Source organism: Astyanax mexicanus, chromosome 18, assembly GCF_023375975.1.
Source record: "Astyanax mexicanus isolate ESR-SI-001 chromosome 18, AstMex3_surface, whole genome shotgun sequence".
Classification (NCBI taxonomy): Eukaryota; Metazoa; Chordata; class Actinopteri; order Characiformes; family Acestrorhamphidae; genus Astyanax; species Astyanax mexicanus.
Window position 1 is genome coordinate 9,532,022 of NC_064425.1, and position 22,997 is coordinate 9,555,018.

A 22,997-nucleotide genomic window follows, 5' to 3' on the forward strand; every position below is an offset into this window, starting at 1 on the left:
TTTTTTAATTGTGTAAAAATCATTAAAATTTAAAGATATGGTTATTTTCAGTATTAGAGTAAAAGGATAAAAGTTTTTTTTTGGATGAAAACCAGATTTGTGGAGTGCAGGACTTTAGTCGATAGTTGTTCTGTGGACAGATTCTCCGTCCTGAGCTGTGGATGATTTCTGTAGCTCCTCCAGAGTGACCATGGGCCTCTTGGCTGCTTTTCTGACCAGTATTCTCCTCTCCTTGCTTGATCTATCAGTTTGGGTGGACCACGGCCATGTTCTACTTCTCAATTGTGTGCTTTGTACTTTGTGTTGGTCTACCAGTTGTGGTTGTAAGGTGAAAAAATGTAAAAAATAAAAAAAATAAAAAAATAAATAAATACAAAATCAAGGGGTATGAATACTTTTGCAAGCCACTGTATTTGCCTGAGACAGAACTATACGCATAGTTTGAGAGTAATCCAAGCTGCATTATACAGCATGTATTACATACTGCATACAGTAAATCCCTATATGCAATTCTAATGAGTTATGTGTAATATGTACTGTATGGGTATTGTAAGGCTATTCCATGGGGTACCGTAATTGTCTTTGCACACCTCCGCTCCTCACCTCGGGCATTGTGTTGTTAATCAAATGAAATCATGAAGCCTGGCCAAAAGGGCAGTTGACACCTCTTGCTTGAAGATGGGGCCAAAGGGCAACTGACCATCTTGCTTGAGGATGTCTACTGAGCTGAAGAATCTTTTTAAATGCTGGATCTGAAATGTATCTTGTTAATATGAAATGTGAATGTCTTTGTGTTTGGTATCATTTTAATGGTCTCAGTGTGAGAAGTACAATGGTCTCAATGAAGAAATGTTAAAGATAACCTTAATAAAACATCTCTGAACTTTGGGAGAAATGTCTCCATTCTGGAGAGACACTCCCCTTCCTGCTCCTGATGGGTTTAGGATTGCCCCGTGATGATCAAAGGCCATGATGAACAAATGGTTGTGATAGTCGGTAAATAGTGCCAAATTCCAATCTCAATGTAAATTTGAGGTGTAATGTTCTGGTTGGATATTTAAGGAAAGCACAAAGACCTACTCTCTGAGTTTGTCTGGTAGTATGAGACCTCCCATGCTCTGCATGTAACCATCACTTCAAATATACCATACAACATTGTATTTCAAATGTACTGTGCACTATTCTTAACTGTTATCTTTAGATCTGTCTTTAGATTACTTTAGGAATATTGTTACATTGTTACATATGTCAATTAAGGTCACAATAAACCACTAACTGTTAATCTGTAGCAATTACTTTGTTGAGTCTTTTTCCTAGTAAGCCTAGGAGCCAAAGAGGTCTGTAGTCTGAGATTCTTTAAGTTTCTAGACTTTCATAGTTATATAGTGAGTTTCACTGGGTGCTATACTAAGCTCTTAACCGCTGAGGGGAATATGAAGTTTGAGTGTTATGTCCTGTAACTATTAATTTAGATTAAGTTCTGGACCGCTGAACATCTCAACCTAGGTGCCGGGCTGTTTTCACATGTTATGTAGTTTTGTTGGCTATGCCACACTCTAACCTCTGAGGGAAATAGATAAGATTGAGTGTTATGTTCTGTAACCGCTAGTGTAGACTAAGTTCTGGACCGCTGAACATCTCAACCCAGGTATCAGGCTGTTCTCACATGTTATGTAGTATTGGTGTCTAGCTTTTATGCCCATATCTCCTATCACTGAACTATTTAACAAGACCTAGTTTTATTAGATAGACTCTGATCTTAGTAGATGTGCTACTATTAATAGTTAACAGTTAATCTTTACCTAGTTGATAATTATAAATGGAGTCAGATTAGTTTAAATTAGTGTCTCACCTAAGTCTCATCTAAAAGTACCGGTTAGACGGAATACGCATTAGGAGGACAAGGCATAGGCCTGTTGACTCCTCCCTTACAAAGTGGTGACCCCGACGTGATATCACAAGAATTGCAAGGACTGCAAGTGATCAACGTTATTCCGGCACAACCCGCGATGAGGTTTGAACTGGTTCTTTTCTTCAAGCTGTTCTGGTGAGTACAACCTTTTTCTTTTCTCAGCTTCAGGGAGAGTTTAATTGCACCCCATATAGACACATACAGTAGAACGGATCGGTATATCCATTGGTAGATCGGAGACCGTAGAAATCCGATGGGGGGAAAACTTTCAGTCAAGAAACACTTAAGACAGGGATATGAGAGTGTAGATGAGGAATTAATGGAAACATGTGGCGATCAACTACACCAGACCCTAGTTCGTTTGCGCGACCATGGTGTAAATTTAAGGTTGGATAACAGCGAAATCCTTGACTGGTATTGCACAGAAGGCGTCAAACTAAAACATAAAAGTAAATTTCGTGATCTCCCTGCCGCAATTGTATGGTTGCTTAGACACAATGATTTAAAAACAATAGCCGAAGGTGAGCGTGTTTTAAACAACATCCAAAGCTTAGAGACAATGCGCTCAACAGAAATCGAAAAGCTGAGGGCACAAATTGACGCATTTGATTATGAAAAACATAGCTGGGCAAGACAAAGTGAGGTAATGGAATCTGAAATCAAACAACTCAGACAAAAACTGAACTTAGACAAGCGCTACACTTCCACACTGGAAGATTACTGCAACAATGCAGGCTTCCCCGTAGCAGCCATTAGAGAAGCTGCAGTTAGCTCAACTGGCATGAGTAGGACCACAGATGATAGTGAGGATGAGGATATTGCAGTTGTTACAAAGCTCTCTAAAACCTGTCAGATCTCTAACAACAAAATGTGTGAAGCAAGTCTGAGATATCCATTAGATGAAGAGGACGATGAAGATAGACCCCAATGCAATTCTCAATTGAGAAAGCGTAATAAAACTCACGTGTACCAAAGCCCAATTATCACCCGTTCAAAAACAGGCACATCTAGAAATTCTACCGTTAAAGTGTCCGTTGTCAAAACTGTGAGGGATGCAAATAATGACGTTACCACCATCACTCGAGCCCTTTCGTGTGATGAATGTTCCAAACACAAAGAAGTAGTTGGCATGATGCCTCGTCGAGGCCCATTTCAGAGTTACTGGGACAGGATAATGCTACAGGCGTCCGTTTACAACCTAGAACCCCGCGACGTATGGCAAATAATCTTGCTCACCATTCCCCAAGAGCTACAACCAAAAATGTCACATGATCTTAGAACAGGAAACATTCTAATTCGTCTCCCAGGAGAAACTACCAGTGACATCTATAACAGAATAAAAGAAAACTTGCTTGAATTGCGAGGGCCAACAAAAGCCGAATGGCACAGAATTATTGACAACAAACAGACCAACATGGAAACATTTGAGACGTTTGCAGAGCGCATGTGGGTAACATTTAGAGAATATAGTGGAGTCCCTGAGTGTGACCGTGACCATGAAATTTTACTGCAGATGCTGCGAAGCAATGCTGGGCCACAAATTCAGAATGCATTAGCTCTAGGTGGAGACCCACCACACAACACATACAATGCACTGATTGAATGGGCCACAAAAATAGAACAAAGATCAAAAGTTTACAAAACACAACCCATAGCTGCAGCCCATTGGAAAGCTGAAGGGAATAGTGATGCTATCGTGTGTAGCTACTGTAAGAGACATGGGCATGACAGAAAACACTGTTTTAAACTGCGTGATGAAACTCAGCCAATCAGTCAATCGGGAATATCTAAGTTTAGGGGAGCATTTTGCCCAAACTCAAAATACTGTCCAAAGTCAAGCAAGGCAAAAAACACAAGGAGGGGCAGTCCTTACACAGAGGTGCAGGACAGTCCTTACAAAGAGGTGCTAACTGCTATAGATCGGATGGGTAAACCATAGGGGTGCGTGGCCTCCATTGGAGCTGGGAGTGTCAGTCCTAGTGACAATCGCATTAAGATAAAATCTAATCTTGGAGGCCGATTAGTGAACATTTTGATTGATACCGGTGCAGTTTGCTCCTGCACAAACATACCACTTCCATTAACTAATGAAACCATCCAAATCAAAGGGATAGGCAAGGAGCTAATGACAGCCACCCGTACAAAACCAACTCGACTCGACTTAGGCTCAATAGTGTTGACTGAACAATTTTGGTATTTACCAGAAAACAGGGAGGGCACAGTGTTGGGCATGGACATAATGCAAAAGCATGGCTTTATTATTCATTGCTTGGAAAAAGAGATTGAGATTTGCACAGATAAGACTTCAAAGAACAAGTCCTGTGCTAGCATTATGTCCATTTCCACAACTGACCCAGTGCGACAGCTGATCCAAAAACAAAGTGACACAAGGGCCAATCATGAGCATGATTGTGACCTAACTGACTTTGAGGTCAGCATTGAAGGAAATTCACCTCCCCCACAGAAACAGTACAAAATCAAACCAGAAGCAGAAGCTTCTGAACACGGCACTGTCAAAGAGCTAGAAACTAGGAGTATAGTCAGAAAATGCGGCCCAGTCACAAATTCACCACGTTTACCAGTGCCAAAAGGGCTATCTCAAGCAACGCCAAATGTAGCCAACCCAGCCACAATTTTAATTCAATTACCTGATGCCTTGTCTTCAGGTTTGGATATCAAAAATGGTTTCTTGTCCCTTTACCCAAAAGACCAAGGGAAACTTGCGTCTCCCATAAACCAAACTCAATTTACATGGCAAAGAAAGTGTCAAGAACAACACATTAGTCCAGAAGCATTCCACAAGGATGCTTCAGAAATTCTCAGTCCGTGTGATAGCACAGAAGAGGTAACTAGCTATGTAGGTGAAATCCTACCTGAGACAAAAGGTCCGTTGTATGACCATTTAAACCTTGTGGATAATGTCATTCAGACTTGGGGAGCTGTGAGTTTTCAACTAAATGAGGAGAAAGCACAGATTGGACAAAATGAGGCTCAATACTTAGGAGACACGTTACCCCAAAACCACTGTGCACTGACAGAGGATAGACACAAATGCATTGCTAAACTGCCAAGACCAGACACACTTAACTCGCTCCAAAAGGTGTTAGGAACTGCTAATTTTCTTCGCGAGTTCATCCCAAATTTTTCAGGTGTCGTAACACCTTTATATGCATTGTCAAAAGGCAAATTGAAACCCTCTGAAGTACAAGACTGGACTGTTGAACATGAAAATGCCTTCACTGAACTACAAGAGCCTTTATGTGTTGTGCCAGCTTTAGGCCTGCCCAGTCCATCCAAAACATTCCACATTCAAATTGACACACACAAGAATACCCATGGCAGTGTATTAGCTCAAGAACATGGGGGAAAGCTTAGACCAGTAGTGTACTACAGTCAAAGAAAGTCTGTGATAGAAACTGAATTTGATCTATGCACACAGCAAGTCCTGGCAGTTCATTGGATGTTGACCACAACGGAGCCTGTTGTTGGTTTCCAGTCTGTTGCAGTGCACAGGGTGCATATGCCAGTTCAAATGTTGCTACAAAGAAAAATCAAAGGGGTTTCAGCACAGAAGTTTGTGCAGTGGCTTACTGACATTAACATTTGTGACATTACAACAGTTAATGACAGAATCTTACCACACCAGCCAAAAGAAGTACACGGACAGCCCCATTTTTGTGAACCAAAGTCAGAGACTGAAAGTTCTGTGCTTGGCAATGTGCCAGGCCAAACCAGACTGTACATTGATCTCAAATCTCTCTGTTGTCTTTGTTGTATGTACCCAGGTTTTCACACTGCCATTCCATGGATCCAGATGCCAGGAGAGTGTCCGGACCAGAAAACAGTTACCTGGGCCGGCGAGCCTTTCTCACTTGTAATGTCAAGTGTGGGAGATGGGTATGGAAATATTACAAGGAGCCATCCACACCTCACATCACACTTCCAATAATGCAGTCAGTGATATGGCTCCCCGGAGTAGCTTCGGAACCAATTTGTAACAACAGAAATTGTTATAGAGAGGGATCCACCCATCTCCCCACTCAGAATATAACCACCAAATTTCCAAAATCTTACAACATGTCCAAAAAACACACCACATTCCAAAATTGGCATTTTGAATTTGGTGTATCAGTTTGCATAATGGACTGGATCCTAAAAAGTCTTACTACACAGGATCTAGAAATAGCCACATATAGATGCACACATACAATCTCACACATATAGTGTACACAGACATGCTCTTTAACCCTTACTTCTTTCACAGAAGACCAACCCAGCCAAGAAATCCGGAACCTTCGTCTGCAAAAGAACCCTAAGCATGTCCTAAATAATTAGATTGAAACTTTGGACCTACACAGGCGGTCTATATATATGAAGGATATTAATTATGCTGAATTGTTATCCTCTTTTACAATGTATATTAGCACTAAGTGCACTGTTTGTATTGGATTCTTTGTAACTTTCTCATTTATCCACCCAGAACAGATTTTTTTTGAAATTCCACTACAATTAACTCCATAGAGGTTGTGGTGAAGAATCAAGTAATAAAATGGGACCACATTGTGGGGTATATGACTTTAGAAAACACTGAGACCTTGTTCACTTCTTGCATTTGCTGTCATGAGACTACTAGTTACATTCTTTGTACTTGTAACATTCTTAAAACTTTTTCACAGAACAACTCAAGGCTGATCAGCATCCAATCTCTGCATGGAAATGAACTTTTTCACCTACAGTGGTCTGACCTGTCAGGCAAATCACAGCTTCTGCCTAGAGATCACTTGGATGTTTCTCCCTGGTGGAACGACACCTTTTATGAGGAAAACACTTGTGCCCTGACAGAAACAATGGACTTAGTTGAACATACCATTATAAATATGGATTATCACATCACCCAAGCATAGGTACAGACGAACCTGGCCAAGAAGACTGCTGAGATCCTGCCCAGTTCATCTACACACTCGGCTCAGTACACTTACACTGGGTGGGATTGGGTGTTCAGAGGATGTGTATTTGCAAGTATGGTCACATTCACTGTCACCCTGATCCAGTGTTGCTATGTCCGATGTGCTCTTCGTTCACTCTGCAAAGCCACACACTTCGTGCCCAGCCCCTGCAGCTGTCAACTTCACAAAGACTGCAGGAGTAGACCTGGGATGGGGTATGGACTGAATTGGAATTGACCCCCGTGATCTTTGATTGGCTCTCAGGGGCCAAAAGGGGGGAATCTGTAAGGCTATTCCATGGGGTACCGTAATTGTCTTTGCACACCTCCGCTCCTCACCTCGGGCATTGTGTTGTTAATCAAATGAAATCATGAAGCCTGGCCAAAAGGGCAGTTGACACCTCTTGCTTGAAGATGGGGCCAAAGGGCAACTGACCATCTTGCTTGAGGATGTCTACTGAGCTGAAGAATCTTTTTAAATGCTGGATCTGAAATGTATCTTGTTAATATGAAATGTGAATGTCTTTGTGTTTGGTATCATTTTAATGGTCTCAGTGTGAGAAGTACAATGGTCTCAATGAAGAAATGTTAAAGATAACCTTAATAAAACATCTCTGAACTTTGGGAGAAATGTCTCCATTCTGGAGAGACACTCCCCTTCCTGCTCCTGATGGGTTTAGGATTGCCCCGTGATGATCAAAGGCCATGATGAACAAATGGTTGTGATAGTCGGTAAATAGTGCCAAATTCCAATCTCAATGTAAATTTGAGGTGTAATGTTCTGGTTGGATATTTAAGGAAAGCACAAAGACCTACTCTCTGAGTTTGTCTGGTAGTATGAGACCTCCCATGCTCTGCATGTAACCATCACTTCAAATATACCATACAACATTGTATTTCAAATGTACTGTGCACTATTCTTAACTGTTATCTTTAGATCTGTCTTTAGATTACTTTAGGAATATTGTTACATTGTTACATATGTCAATTAAGGTCACAATAAACCACTAACTGTTAATCTGTAGCAATTACTTTGTTGAGTCTTTTTCCTAGTAAGCCTAGGAGCCAAAGAGGTCTGTAGTCTGAGATTCTTTAAGTTTCTAGACTTTCATAGTTATATAGTGAGTTTCACTGGGTGCTATACTAAGCTCTTAACCGCTGAGGGGAATATGAAGTTTGAGTGTTATGTCCTGTAACTATTAATTTAGATTAAGTTCTGGACCGCTGAACATCTCAACCTAGGTGCCGGGCTGTTTTCACATGTTATGTAGTTTTGTTGGCTATGCCACACTCTAACCTCTGAGGGAAATAGATAAGATTGAGTGTTATGTTCTGTAACCGCTAGTGTAGACTAAGTTCTGGACCGCTGAACATCTCAACCCAGGTATCAGGCTGTTCTCACATGTTATGTAGTATTGGTGTCTAGCTTTTATGCCCATATCTCCTATCACTGAACTATTTAACAAGACCTAGTTTTATTAGATAGACTCTGATCTTAGTAGATGTGCTACTATTAATAGTTAACAGTTAATCTTTACCTAGTTGATAATTATAAATGGAGTCAGATTAGTTTAAATTAGTGTCTCACCTAAGTCTCATCTAAAAGTACCGGTTAGACGGAATACGCATTAGGAGGACAAGGCATAGGCCTGTTGACTCCTCCCTTACAGTATAAACAGGCTTAACACATATATATGCTAATATTAAGTACTGAAATTTACATATATGGGGCATATATTTATTAGCCGTAGCTTAAGATGTTAATATTGTGTGGAACCAATTCTATGAATGCATGTATGCATATATGTGTGTGTGTGTGTCCCTGTACATACTACTGAATAATACTATCAATCTGCAGCTCCTGTAATTGAAAACTGTGGCTCGAGAAAGTCTCACTCATCATTTTGTGGCACCTGTGAGTTTCATTGCTCTGTGTGTGTGTGTGTGTGTGTGTGTACACGCTATAGCCATACTTGATGGAGTTATCCATTATATTGACTGGGCTGGAATGACACATGGCTGAATATGGAGGCGGTGTAATATGAGAGTCAGACATAATGTAATAAAGTAAAACTCATTGGCTGCTACAGTGTGTGACACAGTGGGGCATAATGCAGGACCTGAAATTCACCTCCACACTTTCAGCTGTGATCCTGCAGATCCTGTGATAATTGAGCTTATTTTTCTGCTTTAATCTGTGCTTTACCTGTGTTCAACAGTTAAACCAGCTTCAGATAATGTTAGCTATATTTACATTTAATTAAATGAGATTGTAGAGTAGATTTTCTTAAAAACAACTAAAATGTTGTTAGCTTCACCAAAAATGTTATTTACACCTAACATTTTAACCTAAACTTACCTAACGTACCTAAAATGTCAAATAAAACAAGAAAAAATCAATTTCCCAAAAGTGATGTACAGATAATGTGGGTTCCAGTCATAGGCAGTGTAGCTACGTGGTTGCTGTGGTATTCTAGATAGTAAAACTCTAAGGGCCCTATCGTACACCCTGCGATAATTAATCGAGAGAAATCTCTTTCTCTCTCTCTCTCTCTCTCTCTCTCTCTCTCTCTCTCTCTTTCGCAGCGCGGTGCTGAATTTAGCGCGAAGCTACAAACAATATTAAACTCAGTTCAGTTAAATAAAAATAAGTAAGGACCTGTAGATTAATCAAATATTGTCAAATATAAAGGAAAGATTGAGGTTTTGATGAGCTGTTTTTTAATGATTTGAAACTGAAACTAACTAAAACTTTTATTATTCTGCACAGAAAGCCTGTGATTGTTTTAAATTAGTTTTTTAATGAGTTTAAATTTTATATTATTTATTTTTTTATTCATTTTAATTATTTATATATATATATATATATAGAGAGAGAGAGAGAGAGAGAGAGAGTGAGAGAGAGAGAGATTTTTTCCCCCATGATTCCCATGTTCTTAGTTTATTGATATAAATTTGATAATCTCTTATCATTCTTATCATTTTACTTTACTGTCACTGCTATTATTATTTTCTTCATAAGATATAAATTCTTTCCTTTTTATGTCAATTTTTACGATCTTTTTAAAATATATTTTATTCGTCTATAGTAAATGTCAGTTTTTATTTTATTATTATTTTTTTTAATCCCTTTTAAACTTTAAATGCTCAGCGGCATTGTAAATGAGGGTCCCCCTCCAGTGTAAATAATCGATTGCTTGATTAATATTCAGTGTTGCAAACCCAGTTTTTACATAAACAATAAACAGAATAAAGAATAAAATAACATTACTCTTTCATTATATGAGCTGCGGGTGTATTTTCACAGTGTGACGTGCAGCCAGTTTATGCGCTCTTAAAATAGGAATGAACAGAAGTCAGCGCGCTCCTGTGTCTTAAAGGGGATGGATAATGACACACTGATTGGCTTATTTCACGATACGCCCAACACACACCCATGAATAATTAAAGAGAATTAAAACATGAAATTAGTTGTGGGTGTGGCCATGTCAGATCATCTGTTCTGTGGGGGAGTTTTAAACCAAATAAAAAGCTAATAAAAAAGCAAATAAAGCTCATTTAAGGGTTGAAAAACACTTTGGGCCCAATCGTACGCCCTGCGCAAGATGTGTATAATAGGGCCCTGTCAACAGTCTATTTTTACCCCTATGCGCCTGAACCATTAAAATAGCACCAGAGTTGGAATATATCTACACCAATAGGTGTGGTGGTCTGGACGTAAGGTGTGTTCAGGTATATTTCTGGCGTGTTTCTATCTTGGTGAGAGAAAATACAGGAAATTCTGCTCCTTTTGTTGGATGCGCTGTATTTTTTTTTCTTAGCCTATTCTAACTATGTTTTTTTCATACATGATTTGTCCATGTGTTTTAAAGATTTTTTTTTTCTGAGAAAAAAAAAAAATCTCTTTAACTTATTCTGCTACAAGATTTAATTCATCATTCGGCGGGTGCGGCTCAGTAAGTGTGTACATTCAGGGCAGTTCACTCCGGCTGATAGATAAGAAAGTTTCAGGCTCAGGCGGGAGTGGCAGTCTGTAGATTGATGAGAAATTCACTCTAGTATAAAAAGTAAATGTTAGCCAGATTTTTATGAAAGTTTTTTTTTTTTTTTTTTCCAAGCTAGAGAGCAGTTCAGATGTCATTTCTTTGGTCATGAATGACTGAAAGGAAGAAATACAACTCACTATCATAATTTAAGCAGACTTTCTTCTGCATCATAACTGTATCTTAATTTCATTTAACAACAAATGTGCTAGATTTCAGAGCCAAAAGATTATATAAAAATAACTTCCTAGTTATTTTATATAGACACATTGTTTTTTACTGTACCTGATTCAGGTATGATAGTAGTCACAGCCTTCTCTTTTTTTCTCCTTCTCCCCTTTTTCCTCTCATCCTGTTGAAAAATGTGGTTGAAGTCCATTAAAACTCACATTAAAAACAAGTAGAGTAGAAACACTAAAATATAACCACGACAAATGTGTGTGGATGCTTATTATCTTGCTATAGTACAATATTTGTATTTGTTGAGAATAAAAGGCAGCTCACATTTTACGGAATTTGGGGGTCTCTGTTATATCAATTACAAATTTGAGATTTTAGCATGATTGCATTTTGATCGAACTGCATACTGTTGCTTTGAGGCAACACATAAAAAATACCTGTTTTAGGAGGTACATGAAAACAAAACAATCAACATACAGCTCTGGAAAAAATAAGTGACCACTTAAAATCGATGAGTTTCTTTGATTTTACCAAATTAAAAACCTCTGGGACATAAAAGAGAGTAAGAAGGATGATCACAACCAACAACCATCAAACCAAGCTGAACTGCTTGAATTTTTGCACCAGGAGTAAAGGCATAAAGTTATCCAAAAGCAGTGTGTAAGACTGGTGGAGGAGAACATGATGCCAAGATGCATGAAAACTGTGATTAAAAAAACAGGGTTGTTCCACAAAATACTGACTCCTGAACTCTTAAAACTTTATGAATATCAACTTGTTTTCTTTGCATTATTTGAGGTCTGAAAGCTCTTTTTTATTATATGCCATGGAGGGTTAACACGTGATACAAGAAAGTAATGTTCTCGTTCTGATGCTGCATTTTATTTACCTTAGAAGTTGGAAGTTGGAAGAGCAAGAAATGACTAATTCTCAGTCCAGTAAAACATTTTGATAATTTTAGTTAGCAAATGCTTCACATGCACTTTGGCAATTATTTTTCTAGTGTTTTATGGTAATATCCTGGGTAATTGATCATTTATAGCAATATCAGTTGATAAGAACATTAATAGATAGAAGAGCTAATGAACTGTATAATCCTGTTGGGTTTACTGCTACTGTTGATGTACAGTGCAGATATCTTTGATTCTGAACTAAGGATGTATGTATTTATCCATTAACTATCTATCTATCTATCTATCTGTCTATCTGTCTGTCTGTCTGTCTGTCTGTCTATATTTTCACTGGATCTATAAAGCTACAACATGCAGCATACAGTATATTTCAGTGCTAATCGGTATAAATTTAGTTAAACTCACCTCACTCCAGTCACTGTCTGAGGAGCTACTGGAAGACGAAGATGACCGGGACCTCTGTGAATAGTAAATATGAGTGACATAAAAAATACCGTTGTTGCATAAGAGCACTGTTAAATTAAATATTGTGACACTTTTTGAGCTACCTTGTCCAAATCTTGACACATCTTGCTATCTGCAGCACTTTATTCAGTCCTGCTTTCCAGCCCCTAATCTATAAAAACAAACTACAAACTAACCCTACAATCTCCAATTCCAAACATGAAGGTTGGTCATCACTACAGCAGTCTACCAATTTGGGATTGAATTTAAAAAGGTCAATTTTTGTTTCATCAGACCAGAGAATCTCTTCTTACAATTTGATTTTGATTAAGATCTTGGCGGTAGTGGATAGAAGAAGCCACTAATCAGCAACATGACCGATAATGAACAGGTTAGTGTCAGCACTACTGGCAGATGGCTGCACAGCAACAGGATGACATGCACAAAGACCATAAAAATGACTATGACCAGTAGCACTAGTTTTTTTTTTGTGCACATTGTGATGAACTGTTTCAACAGGACAATGTTGGAACATTTCTCAACATTTTATTTTCAGGTATTTAACCTGGATCTGATACACAGTTCAGAAGATAGCACCTTCTGTCTGAACCAACCCTTTGTTCTTATGAGTAAAAGTAGTGGAACATGCGACTGCTAGGTGTGTTTTGTTTGCCAGGTGAGTCCTGATTCATTGATTATTTAAACAATGAAAAGTGCTGAATGTTTGAAATGTTCAGTTTCAGATTTGGGTTTTGCCAGCCACATAGAATGTACTGAAGAAGAAAGTCATCACTGGTGTACTAAGTATGTCAAGACAGATGTCTAACAGGTTAACTAAGGAAGACTTCAGCAGTTGTTGACAAACATTGTGAGTGTAGTGCCATCAGCAACCTTAGGTCCAGATGTAATTAACTGGAAATAAAATCTGAAATGTTGATCTTGTGTCATATTCAGCTTTTAATATTTTAAGCTACTCTCTAAAGGGGTTGGCTTCACTGTTCCAATACTCTATGGTGCTAACCATTTAGGTGTCCTAGGCACACCCAACCCTTCCACCTCATTTCCAATTTCCAAAATAACCTCTTACTATTAATATTTTGAAGACAGTGGCAAATAAGTAAGAGGTAACGGAAATCTTGATAAAACACGAAACAAAACAATAAAAGATATCTAAATAAATCAAATAATTTAATAAAATAACTAAATATCACCACCATTATTACAAAAAAAGAAAACATCTATGCAATGACTCATAAATAAAAGAATGCGTGATCCACGTTGGTGGAGTGCAGGCACTGCCACACGCTGTAACATTGTAAAATAGTCTAGGCAGTATTTGGGATTGTGGATTGCGCTCGTTGTTGTAAGTGAATGAGCTGAATACATTGATAACAGTGATAACCTTGAGTCTGTGTTTTTCTTGTTTTTTTTTTTTTGACAGCCGATGGCATGAAACATGTTCCCTCAGTAAGTCTGCCGCTGCCAGCAGTGGAGAAAGAACTGAGGCGAGTGTTTTACATTAGCACACACCAATCCCCTGCAGACCCAGACTCCTCTGCTCTGCTGCTGATGTGATGAAGATTAGGCTTTCTGCACCGAGAAGCTCCTGATTTATGGAGGATAAAAAAACGGGCAGAAAGAGAATTAAACATGGCCACATGCGTTCAGTTCACCTTGCTCTTCTTCTTTTTCAGCTTCTTCTTCTTCTTCTTTTTCTTCTTCCTGCCTTTACGGTCCTCCTCATCCTCGCTGTCGGAGGAGGCAGAACTGTCACATGACCACAAGTCATCCTGAAGATTAAAGTAAATTGTAGCTGATCAGGCAAAAGGATTATTTCTGTAAAAGGAGGATTAGCAATTAGCGTAATGCTAACTGTAAGTCATAATCAACACATGCTATGGGCCCCATCGTATACCCTGCGCAAGACACATCAATCAATCAGTAAGTCAGTCAAAAAATATTTATATAATTATTGATTTATTTATGAACACATTTTGAGCACATTCGTTAAATAAATAAATCAAAGATACCAATAATTGTCAAATTAAAAAGTTGATCATCAAATATTATAATATTTTCATTTGTTTTGATTAGTTAAGCCAGTTTTGATTAGTTTAGCCTTTATTTTCATTTCTATTTACTGATATTTGTAATTTGCAATATATTTTTATTTTGATTATTAACAACTTATTACTTTGATTACTAAATGGAATAACTGTTTTTGTGTTTAATAAACAGTCATATTATTTAGTTTAACTGATCAGAGGAATTAAGAGAAAATAAAAATGTTTTATGTGTAATAATAATATATATATATATATATATATATATATAATTTTTTTTGTAATCTCTATTTATTTTATTAGTAATGCTCTTTTTTATTACTTACCTTAGTTTCATTTGTAATAACTGATAACTGATGATGTTGATTAGTATTAACTATTAATATTGATCAGTAACTGAAAAAAAAACTTTTTGATTAGATTTTTTAATAGCTGATAAGTAGCCGATAACTTATTTTAGTTAGTAATAAATGATCACTTTGTTTAATAATAACTGAATATTAAAATTTTGATTACTAATAACCGAACATTTTTATGTGCAGTAATGCAGATACTCTAAAAGTCCCACCTTTTCCTTTTTGACAATGGTGATTAGAGGACCGCCTCCCAACTCCTCTGCCACGCCCCCTCCACCAGGTGAGCCTGGTGGTGGGCTGTAAATAGCCACACCTCCTCCCTCCTCTGGTCCTTCACTGCGGAGTGACCATGCAGCTGAAAACACAGAGCGAGTGTGATTGCATGTTAATTCTCATTAAATATGCATCACTGCTACAGATGTAATTATACCCCGGGGGCGGGATTAGTCCCAGGGCTGTCATGTTACTGTGCACTGCATTACTGATCACTACATAGATCTCACAGCAGGTACAATAGATCATCAAGCATACATAAAAAATAGTGTGCAGTGACAAAAAGTGATAATTTAATGACCCCCAAGAGGTCTGATATTGTATAGACAATAATAATTTTCATAATTTAAAACAAAAAGTAAGATGAGAAACAAAAAATCTGAAAATAAATAATTCTACATACAGTAGCAGTTAAAGGTTTGTACACAACATTTTTATCATCATTTTTTCATCATTAACTTCAAAAGTATCCTTAAGACCATCAAAAATGTCATGAAGAAACTGGCTCTCATCAGGACCGCCGCAGAAAAAGCAGACCAAGAGTTTCCTCTGTTGCATCTTCACAGAGAATTTTGGTTTGTTTAACTCTTTAAATTAAACATCATTCTTTATGTGTTTCTCCATAGTCTGGATCAAAAAAATATGAGTTGAAGGATATGTCCAAACTTTTGACTGATACTATACATATTAATGTAAATCATATGAGTAAGTTACTTTTTAGTATGTTAATTAGCCATTCTATTATTTTGTGAATCAAAAGTTTACAAATGTATTTTTTTGTAGAAATTTGTAGATTTTGTAGAATTTTTATTATTTTATTATGTAGGAACTATGTGCAATAATTACTTTTGATGCATAAAACTTTAACGTTAGCTGGGTTTAAATAATTTAATCGCACACATTTTGCTCCAGTCAGTTTAACCCAGAGTTAACAATTTGACCAAAACATGGAGCCAGTTCACATTCATTTATTTATTTATATATTTTTGTGACATAAAAATAGATACATTAGTATACATAATGTAGCTAAATTTTGTTTTTTTGTTAATTTAATCTACTTGTTCTGGATTGTTAAACATGGTAAAATAATCGGTTTAACTCATTACTGACATCATTACTGACTTTTTTTTACAGCTCAATTTATCAGGACATTAATCAAAATTATGCCAACATTTCCTTATTAATAAGTTTTATTAGTAGTAGAGTCTTTTCTTCCAACTCCAACTTTTTTCCAAAAGGTCTATGAGGTCTGGCTCTATCAGGTTTAAGATGCTTGGGCCCTGTTGATTGCCATTTTCATGCAGTTTGCTTTTTTTGTTTTTTTCCTAATTTTTCCCATTTTCTCCCCAAATTTACATGGCCAATTACCCAACCCACTCATGAGGACTCCACTTATCACTAATAACACCCAACACACCAGAAGGGTGAAGACTAACACATGCTTCCTCTGATACATGTGAAGCCAGCCACTGCTTCTTTTCGAGCTGCGGCTGGGTTACCGATGATGCAGGATTACCGAGCAGCATCAAAGCGAGCTTGGAGGAAAGCCCTCTGCTGTGGACATCACAGTGGGAGTGAGGTGGGGAGAGGGCGCCATCTACCCACCCGGAGGGAGCAGGGCCAATTTTGCTCCCTCTGAGCGCCAGCAGCTGGATGGCAAAGCTGCATGAGCGGGGGATCGAACCTGCGACCTCCCGCTCATAGTGGCAGCGCTTTAGACCGCTGAACCACTCGGCGCCCCCCCAGTTTGCCTTTTTTAAAGCTAAAATCCACATTAATGTCAATGTGTTCTACATTAATTACAGATATAAAATAAAATAAATACCTGATCATCTTCCTTGCAAACAATTGCAAACAATGATCATCTTCACATATTGACCTTTTCTGAGGAGATAATAGCAGCTATTGATCATAGAAGCAACTGAAGGCCTGCATCAACAGCTAAACATTAAAATGGGTGCCCGGATACTTTTGGACATTAAACAGATACGGAAATGACATACCCCCATTTTTCTGTTCTCTAAGAGTAAAATAGCTGAACGCACGCAATTAATTTATGAGTTTAATTCGGGTCGTGGATCAGTGTAGAGTTCACAGCTTAAACTCTCCACTAAACTCTCTGGTGGCTGTGGAGACAGATTACTGAAGAGCATTTGCTTTAACCTGCTGTGAACGCATGATCCCAACAGCTGAGCTAATTACATGCTGAACTGCAGGTTACTGGTTGGTTCGCCCTCCGTCTGATTAAAGCTCTTTTTTACGCTGAGTTTTACTAGTCTGAGAAAGGATCTGTATCAAATAGATTAAAACACTTTAAGCAATTTATGTATTGTACCATTTTCTTTTTTTTTTTTTTTACTTGCAGGGATAGTGGAAACCATTTAAAGGACAAAGGAATAAAAAAAAACATTTTTCTACTAATCCTTTGGTACCACTTTAAAATAAGGCTTTATTAATAGTCTATAAAGGAGTTTAATAATGGTTATAAATTAATATATTTACATAAGCACTTTTAATACATAAATAGAAAGAACAACAGTGACAATGGATGTTTTAACATATCTAATAAATAGTATAATAATACAAAGTCAGTTTAGTCATTTAATATGCTGTTTAAGTTAAATAAATAAAGTTATTAACAGAAATGTTAATGCTGACTAATGGAAAGACACCAGAATTTAAGCATTTAGTAAGATCTGAGGTTTAACAATATAAATGTATTAATGATTAATTTCCTTAATTGTTGTAACTGCTTATTAATGGATTAATTTTAAAATGGTATCAAACCTTTATACTGTATACTGTTTTTTGTAAAACGTAAAATATTTCCAACATAATGTAATGTTATAATGTTTTGCAATCTTTGGTTTTACAAGAATATATATATATATATTTTTTTGGAGTAAAAAAAAATGCTTAATGTTTGTTTCTGAGCTATAAAACCCGTTGTTTAAACAATTGAACCAATAACCAGCAGAGAAAGGGTTAAAAAACAAACACACACTGATTAGTTTCTCTGGATCCTGATCTAAAACATGTATAATAGTCTCATACAGTTTCACAGTCAGAGAAATCAATATTTGCTGAAGGCGTCGACTAATGATTAGAATGGCACTGTTTTTTATTATTGGGAAACCGGCTCTGGAGGTCAGATTTGATAACATACTGATAAGATTACAGCATGTTAAATATGACTAATTATTACACTCCGGAGGAAGAAAACAAAGATTGAAATGTAGACAGAAAATGAATACATAGTTAATTATTAAACATATAAAAAAACATATACAGCACCAGTCAAAAGTTCAGGCACACCTTCTCATTCAGTGTTTTTTTTTTTCCTACATTATAAATGAATAGTGAAGTCTTCCAGACTTCAGTTTCTGTGATTTTGCTATTTATAGGTGTATGTTTGAGTAAAATGAACATTCTATAAACTACGGACAACATTTCTCCCAAATTCCAAATAAATGTTTTGTCATTTAGAGCATTTATTTGCAGAAAATGAATGGTGGAATAACCCTGGTTGTTAATCACAGTTTTCATGCATCTTGGCATCATGTTCTCCTCCACCAGTCTTACACACTGCTTTTGGATAATTTTATGCCTATACTCCTAATGCAAAAATTCAAGCAGTTCAGCTTGGTTTGATGGCTTGTGATCAGCCATCATCCTCTTGTTTCAACTAATAACTAATTCATAATATTAAACACTGCTATATGTTAAAGCTTAGTAATTTTGTAAATAATAATGAATTGAGAAAGTCAAAACATGTTGTTTGATTTTATAAATGTGTAAGGTTAATGTACCCTAAATATAAAATACTTTTTAAGACAATTAATTGGGTATTTCCCTATATACTTAAAGAACGTTGATAAACCTCTCTGTACATACCAATGACCACCATTCAGCACATACATACATACCTACAGTACAACACTTACAAAATTATTTCCATTGTTGTATTAGGTTACCTGGAAGCTGCGTGGACTCCATTGGGTCTGAACCCTCTCCCTCAGGGCAGCTGAATGGACTGATCATCCAAAAGGAAAATGCTGAGTTTTACCTGCAGCCTGGCAGATGGGAGGAGCCTCAACAGGTAAGGCCAGTTCAGCTTTTTGTACAGTGGTCATCTTTGCTTTACAGCTTTTACATATCTCTTCAGTTCTGAGAGTTTTCAAAATGAATTCTCATCCCAAATCTACCCAAACAAAATATAGTCTGAACCCAACTTTTTCAACTTTTTAAAATTTTAAACATGGACCCTCTAATGCAACTAAACAAAAATATCTGTAAACAATTATAATTTTCTGGCAACAGGGATGCCAAAAAACTACCAGCCCATGCTGCTTAGAAAGTGCTGCTTTTTTCCTTTTTTAACTGTGTAGATTTTTAACACCACCATATTTTTTGGACTATAAGGCTCACTGGATTATAAGACGCACTATCAATGAACGTCTATTTTCTGGTCTATTAAGGCATTATATATTTAAATAAAAGGCATATATTAAGCAACACTAGTAAGGATGCCTACATCAAAGTGAGGGTGTCACCATGTTTCCCCTTCTAATGGGCAAGCGCATAAATAAACAAAACTATAATTCTTAAAAAAAAAAAAAAAAAAAAAAACAATTTCAATCGAGTCAATCAAGTGCTGGATGTTAATCCACACAGATTTCTCTCCTGAAAAGCGTTTATTTGGGTGAGTAAAGCGCTTTCGTTTATTTACAGTAAGCATAGATTTCCAATATTTTGTCTAAGGGTAAGTTTTTAGGGAAGTTTTTAGTGCTGGGTGCAGCCTTAGTGCTGCACCCAGCACTAAGGCTGGGTGCAGCAGCATTAGCATTAGCCACCAACAGCGGCGCTAGCGGAACATAAGGGTGCTATCAGCCAGCGGTTCATCCCACATAGCTTGTTCTAACATGACAAACAAAGCATAATAAAAATACAGTAATCTTAGTCACATTTTAAATCATACATTTGTATCCATTTTTAAAACAATGGTTTGTTCAAGTAGGATAAAAATCCCCATTCAGTAAGAGTCTAAAGTCACAGGACTAAAAAAAAAACACTCTAAAAGCAGCAAAGAAACGATAGTTTCCGTTAATTAAAGTCAGTCTATAATTTCTCTGCAGTCACGCCAGTCCCCTGCTGTTTGAAGGGCTGAAAGCAGGTGAAAGGTTGTCCATTAAGAGCTTTTCTGGTGATGAGGAATTCGTTCCAGAATCGACATCCACTTTCTTGCCAAGCATGCTGTCACAAAAGCCTTCATGCCACATGAACTGTGGGAGGAGGTGTCAGCAGCTGATCTTATTTTAAGCACACTGGGGAAATGTACACAGCAGAATCAGTGGAGTTCACGCAGTGCAGAGTTCCAGCATCTCAGCGTTGAGCTGTCCTGATTTAGCTGAATGATGCCAAGAAATCAGCTAAAGAACAAAGAGGAGGAACAGCAGTGTGGTTTAGTGCTGTTTTCTGGATTTTTTTTTTTTTAACACTGTTTACGTCTTGCCTAAACTTTGGAATGTGTTTACATGCTGTCTTTGGGATTTCATCTTGTCGTTTCCTCTATAATTTACGATTAATCCAGCTCTGCTGATCACAGTGGCTGAAATAAACGGCGTTACTAACGCTGTTACATTTTTTCAGTAACTAGTAATTCAACTAATAACTCTGAGAGTCACTATAACACCCTTACCATTTCCGACACCCCATTACTGCACGTTACTTTAGCTGCTCAATTAACTTTTTTTTTTTTTTACTTCGCGCATACAGACAAAGACGCAAGTGTGTGTACGTTGTGTGTGTGAGTCACAAGGGAGGGGAGGATGGGATAACCACCTAAGCAATGACCAGAGGTGGAAAAAGTACTGAAAAATTGTAAATAAGTAAAAGTACCTTTACTTTGCTAAAATTCTACTCAAGTAAAAGTACAAGTACCCATCTAAAAGTCTACTCGCGTAAAAGTAAAAAAGTACTCAATTTAAAATGTACTTTGAGTAAAAGTTACATAGTTACTTTTATTTATTTGATGTAAAAAAGTAAAAACAAATCATAAATTAAATAGTTTTTAATGAATTATTATTCCACATAATAATTTGGACCTTTCAGGCAGTATTTGTTCAGACCACCCCATAAAACATTTTCAAGAACAAGTGGCATAGATTATAGGTTTCTATGATCCACTTTTTTTCCCTTAACTGTTAAAAAGTTATGGTCATATATGTGACTATAAACTGTAATTTTATAGTTTTACAGTTCATTATTATTTTTTAACTTGCCATTGCTGTGCTTTAACTGCTATTTACATGTTTTTTTTTTACATTTAAGCAGACTGTTTAATGACAAAAAATATTTACCACCACATGCTTTCTCAGGTTTGATGTGGAAGTAACACAAAAGTAATGCAATAGTTACTTTTACTGGTAACTAGTTACTTTTATAGTGGAGTAACTCCGTTAGTAACTCAGTTACTTTTTTGGAAAAGTAACTAGTAACTATAACTAATTAGTTTTTCAAAAGTAACGTGTCCAACACTAAACCTACACATGGATGAAGACTACAATAACTACATTTTCTCTGTCTTGATTTAGTTATATAAACTTAATACACATCAACATCCCACAAACACAGCTACATATAACAAAACCACCATGTACAACAGACAACAACAATCAGTGCTTCATTTTCCTAAAAGTACAGCCGTTCAACAAAGATCACTTATATGTATGCATAGAGTACACCAGAGCAGCCAAAACATTAAGTACATTCAAACACTCACCAGTCAGGTGGCCTATTATTGTGAATTAGTTTCACATTGAAGGACAGCCTTTAAAAATACCTTTTAATTAGATACAACACAATATCTGTCTCATTTGCAATTGCAATTCCATGATAGTTTGATAACTATTAAACTAATCCAGTGAAGTAGTGAAAATCATGAATCTGATTGGTTAGATTGTCCTACGGCTTTGCTAATAGACTTATTACTACACCTTTTAAAACAAATCAGTAGAAAAGTCACACAGGTACCAGGAAGGGGGGGAGAAGTCATTTTTAAAAGCAATTTTGATTGGTTAGTACAGCTGTCAGTCAGATATGCATCCTATGGCAACTGAAAAATGCAGAATAATGCTTTGAATTAGTTGCTGATTTTTTATGTAAAAAAAATCATAAAAATTAATTTATGTTAATTTATGAAATATATGCTTACAATTTACAAGAACTATACATAACTGTATATTTCCTGATTAAATATTTTGTAATGATTTATAAGCACTTATTGTCACCCCTTCTCTGAAGGGCAGTTTTTCTTAAGTCTTCTTCTTTTAATTCCTCTTCTTATAATTACTAATCCGGATTTTTGTCCAGCTAGTGCCACAATTTTCGAGATATTGACTAAAACATGCGTCTTTATTAGGAATGGTGGGCTTGTATACAGCTTTTCAATCAGACGTACACATTTCATTGAAACTTCATTAATGTCTGCTGTTTTGCCCAGTGAAAATGAATGGAGAGGAATTTGTATGCCCATGAACATCACATTTTTTGAGATATGAAGGCAAAATTCGGAAGACCCATAGAACTTATGGGCTTCTTTCTGACCATATGTTTTGTTTCACACACCAGCTGAATCTGCACATAGAACATCTCCAGTGATCCAGTACTGTGGGTGTATGGAGGAGCTATTAGATAAACTAGCTATTAGTTGAAACTAACTGGCTGATGACACCCCACATATCAGCCAGTGCTCCAGACCTGTGTGTGTGTGTATGGAGCAGCTATTGGATAAACTAGCAACTTCTTCCCCCCCCCCACACACACACACATCCAAAGCAACCTAACGTCCATAGCCACGATATGTGTTTGC

At 37.0% G+C, this 22,997-nt stretch overlaps 1 protein-coding gene across 2 annotated transcripts in view; it reads right to left on the reverse strand.

Annotated features, from left to right (window-relative positions):
* The window catches only part of LOC107197597 (transcriptional regulator ATRX homolog), a 34,763-nt gene extending 15,600 nt beyond the window's left edge, over positions 1–19,163 (reverse strand). For both annotated transcript variants that reach the window (XM_049467179.1, XM_022671402.2), the window contains exons 1-5: positions 19,102–19,163; positions 15,067–15,209; positions 14,109–14,225; positions 12,397–12,450; positions 11,186–11,252 (exon numbers count right to left, since the gene is read on the reverse strand). In XM_049467179.1, coding sequence (XP_049323136.1) covers positions 11,186–11,252; positions 12,397–12,450; positions 14,109–14,225; positions 15,067–15,209; positions 19,102–19,123 — 403 coding nt within the window. In that variant the 5' untranslated portion in view covers positions 19,124–19,163. The remainder of the gene's footprint in view (positions 1–11,185; positions 11,253–12,396; positions 12,451–14,108; positions 14,226–15,066; positions 15,210–19,101) is intronic.
* Between the last annotated feature and the right edge of the window lie 3,834 nt (positions 19,164–22,997).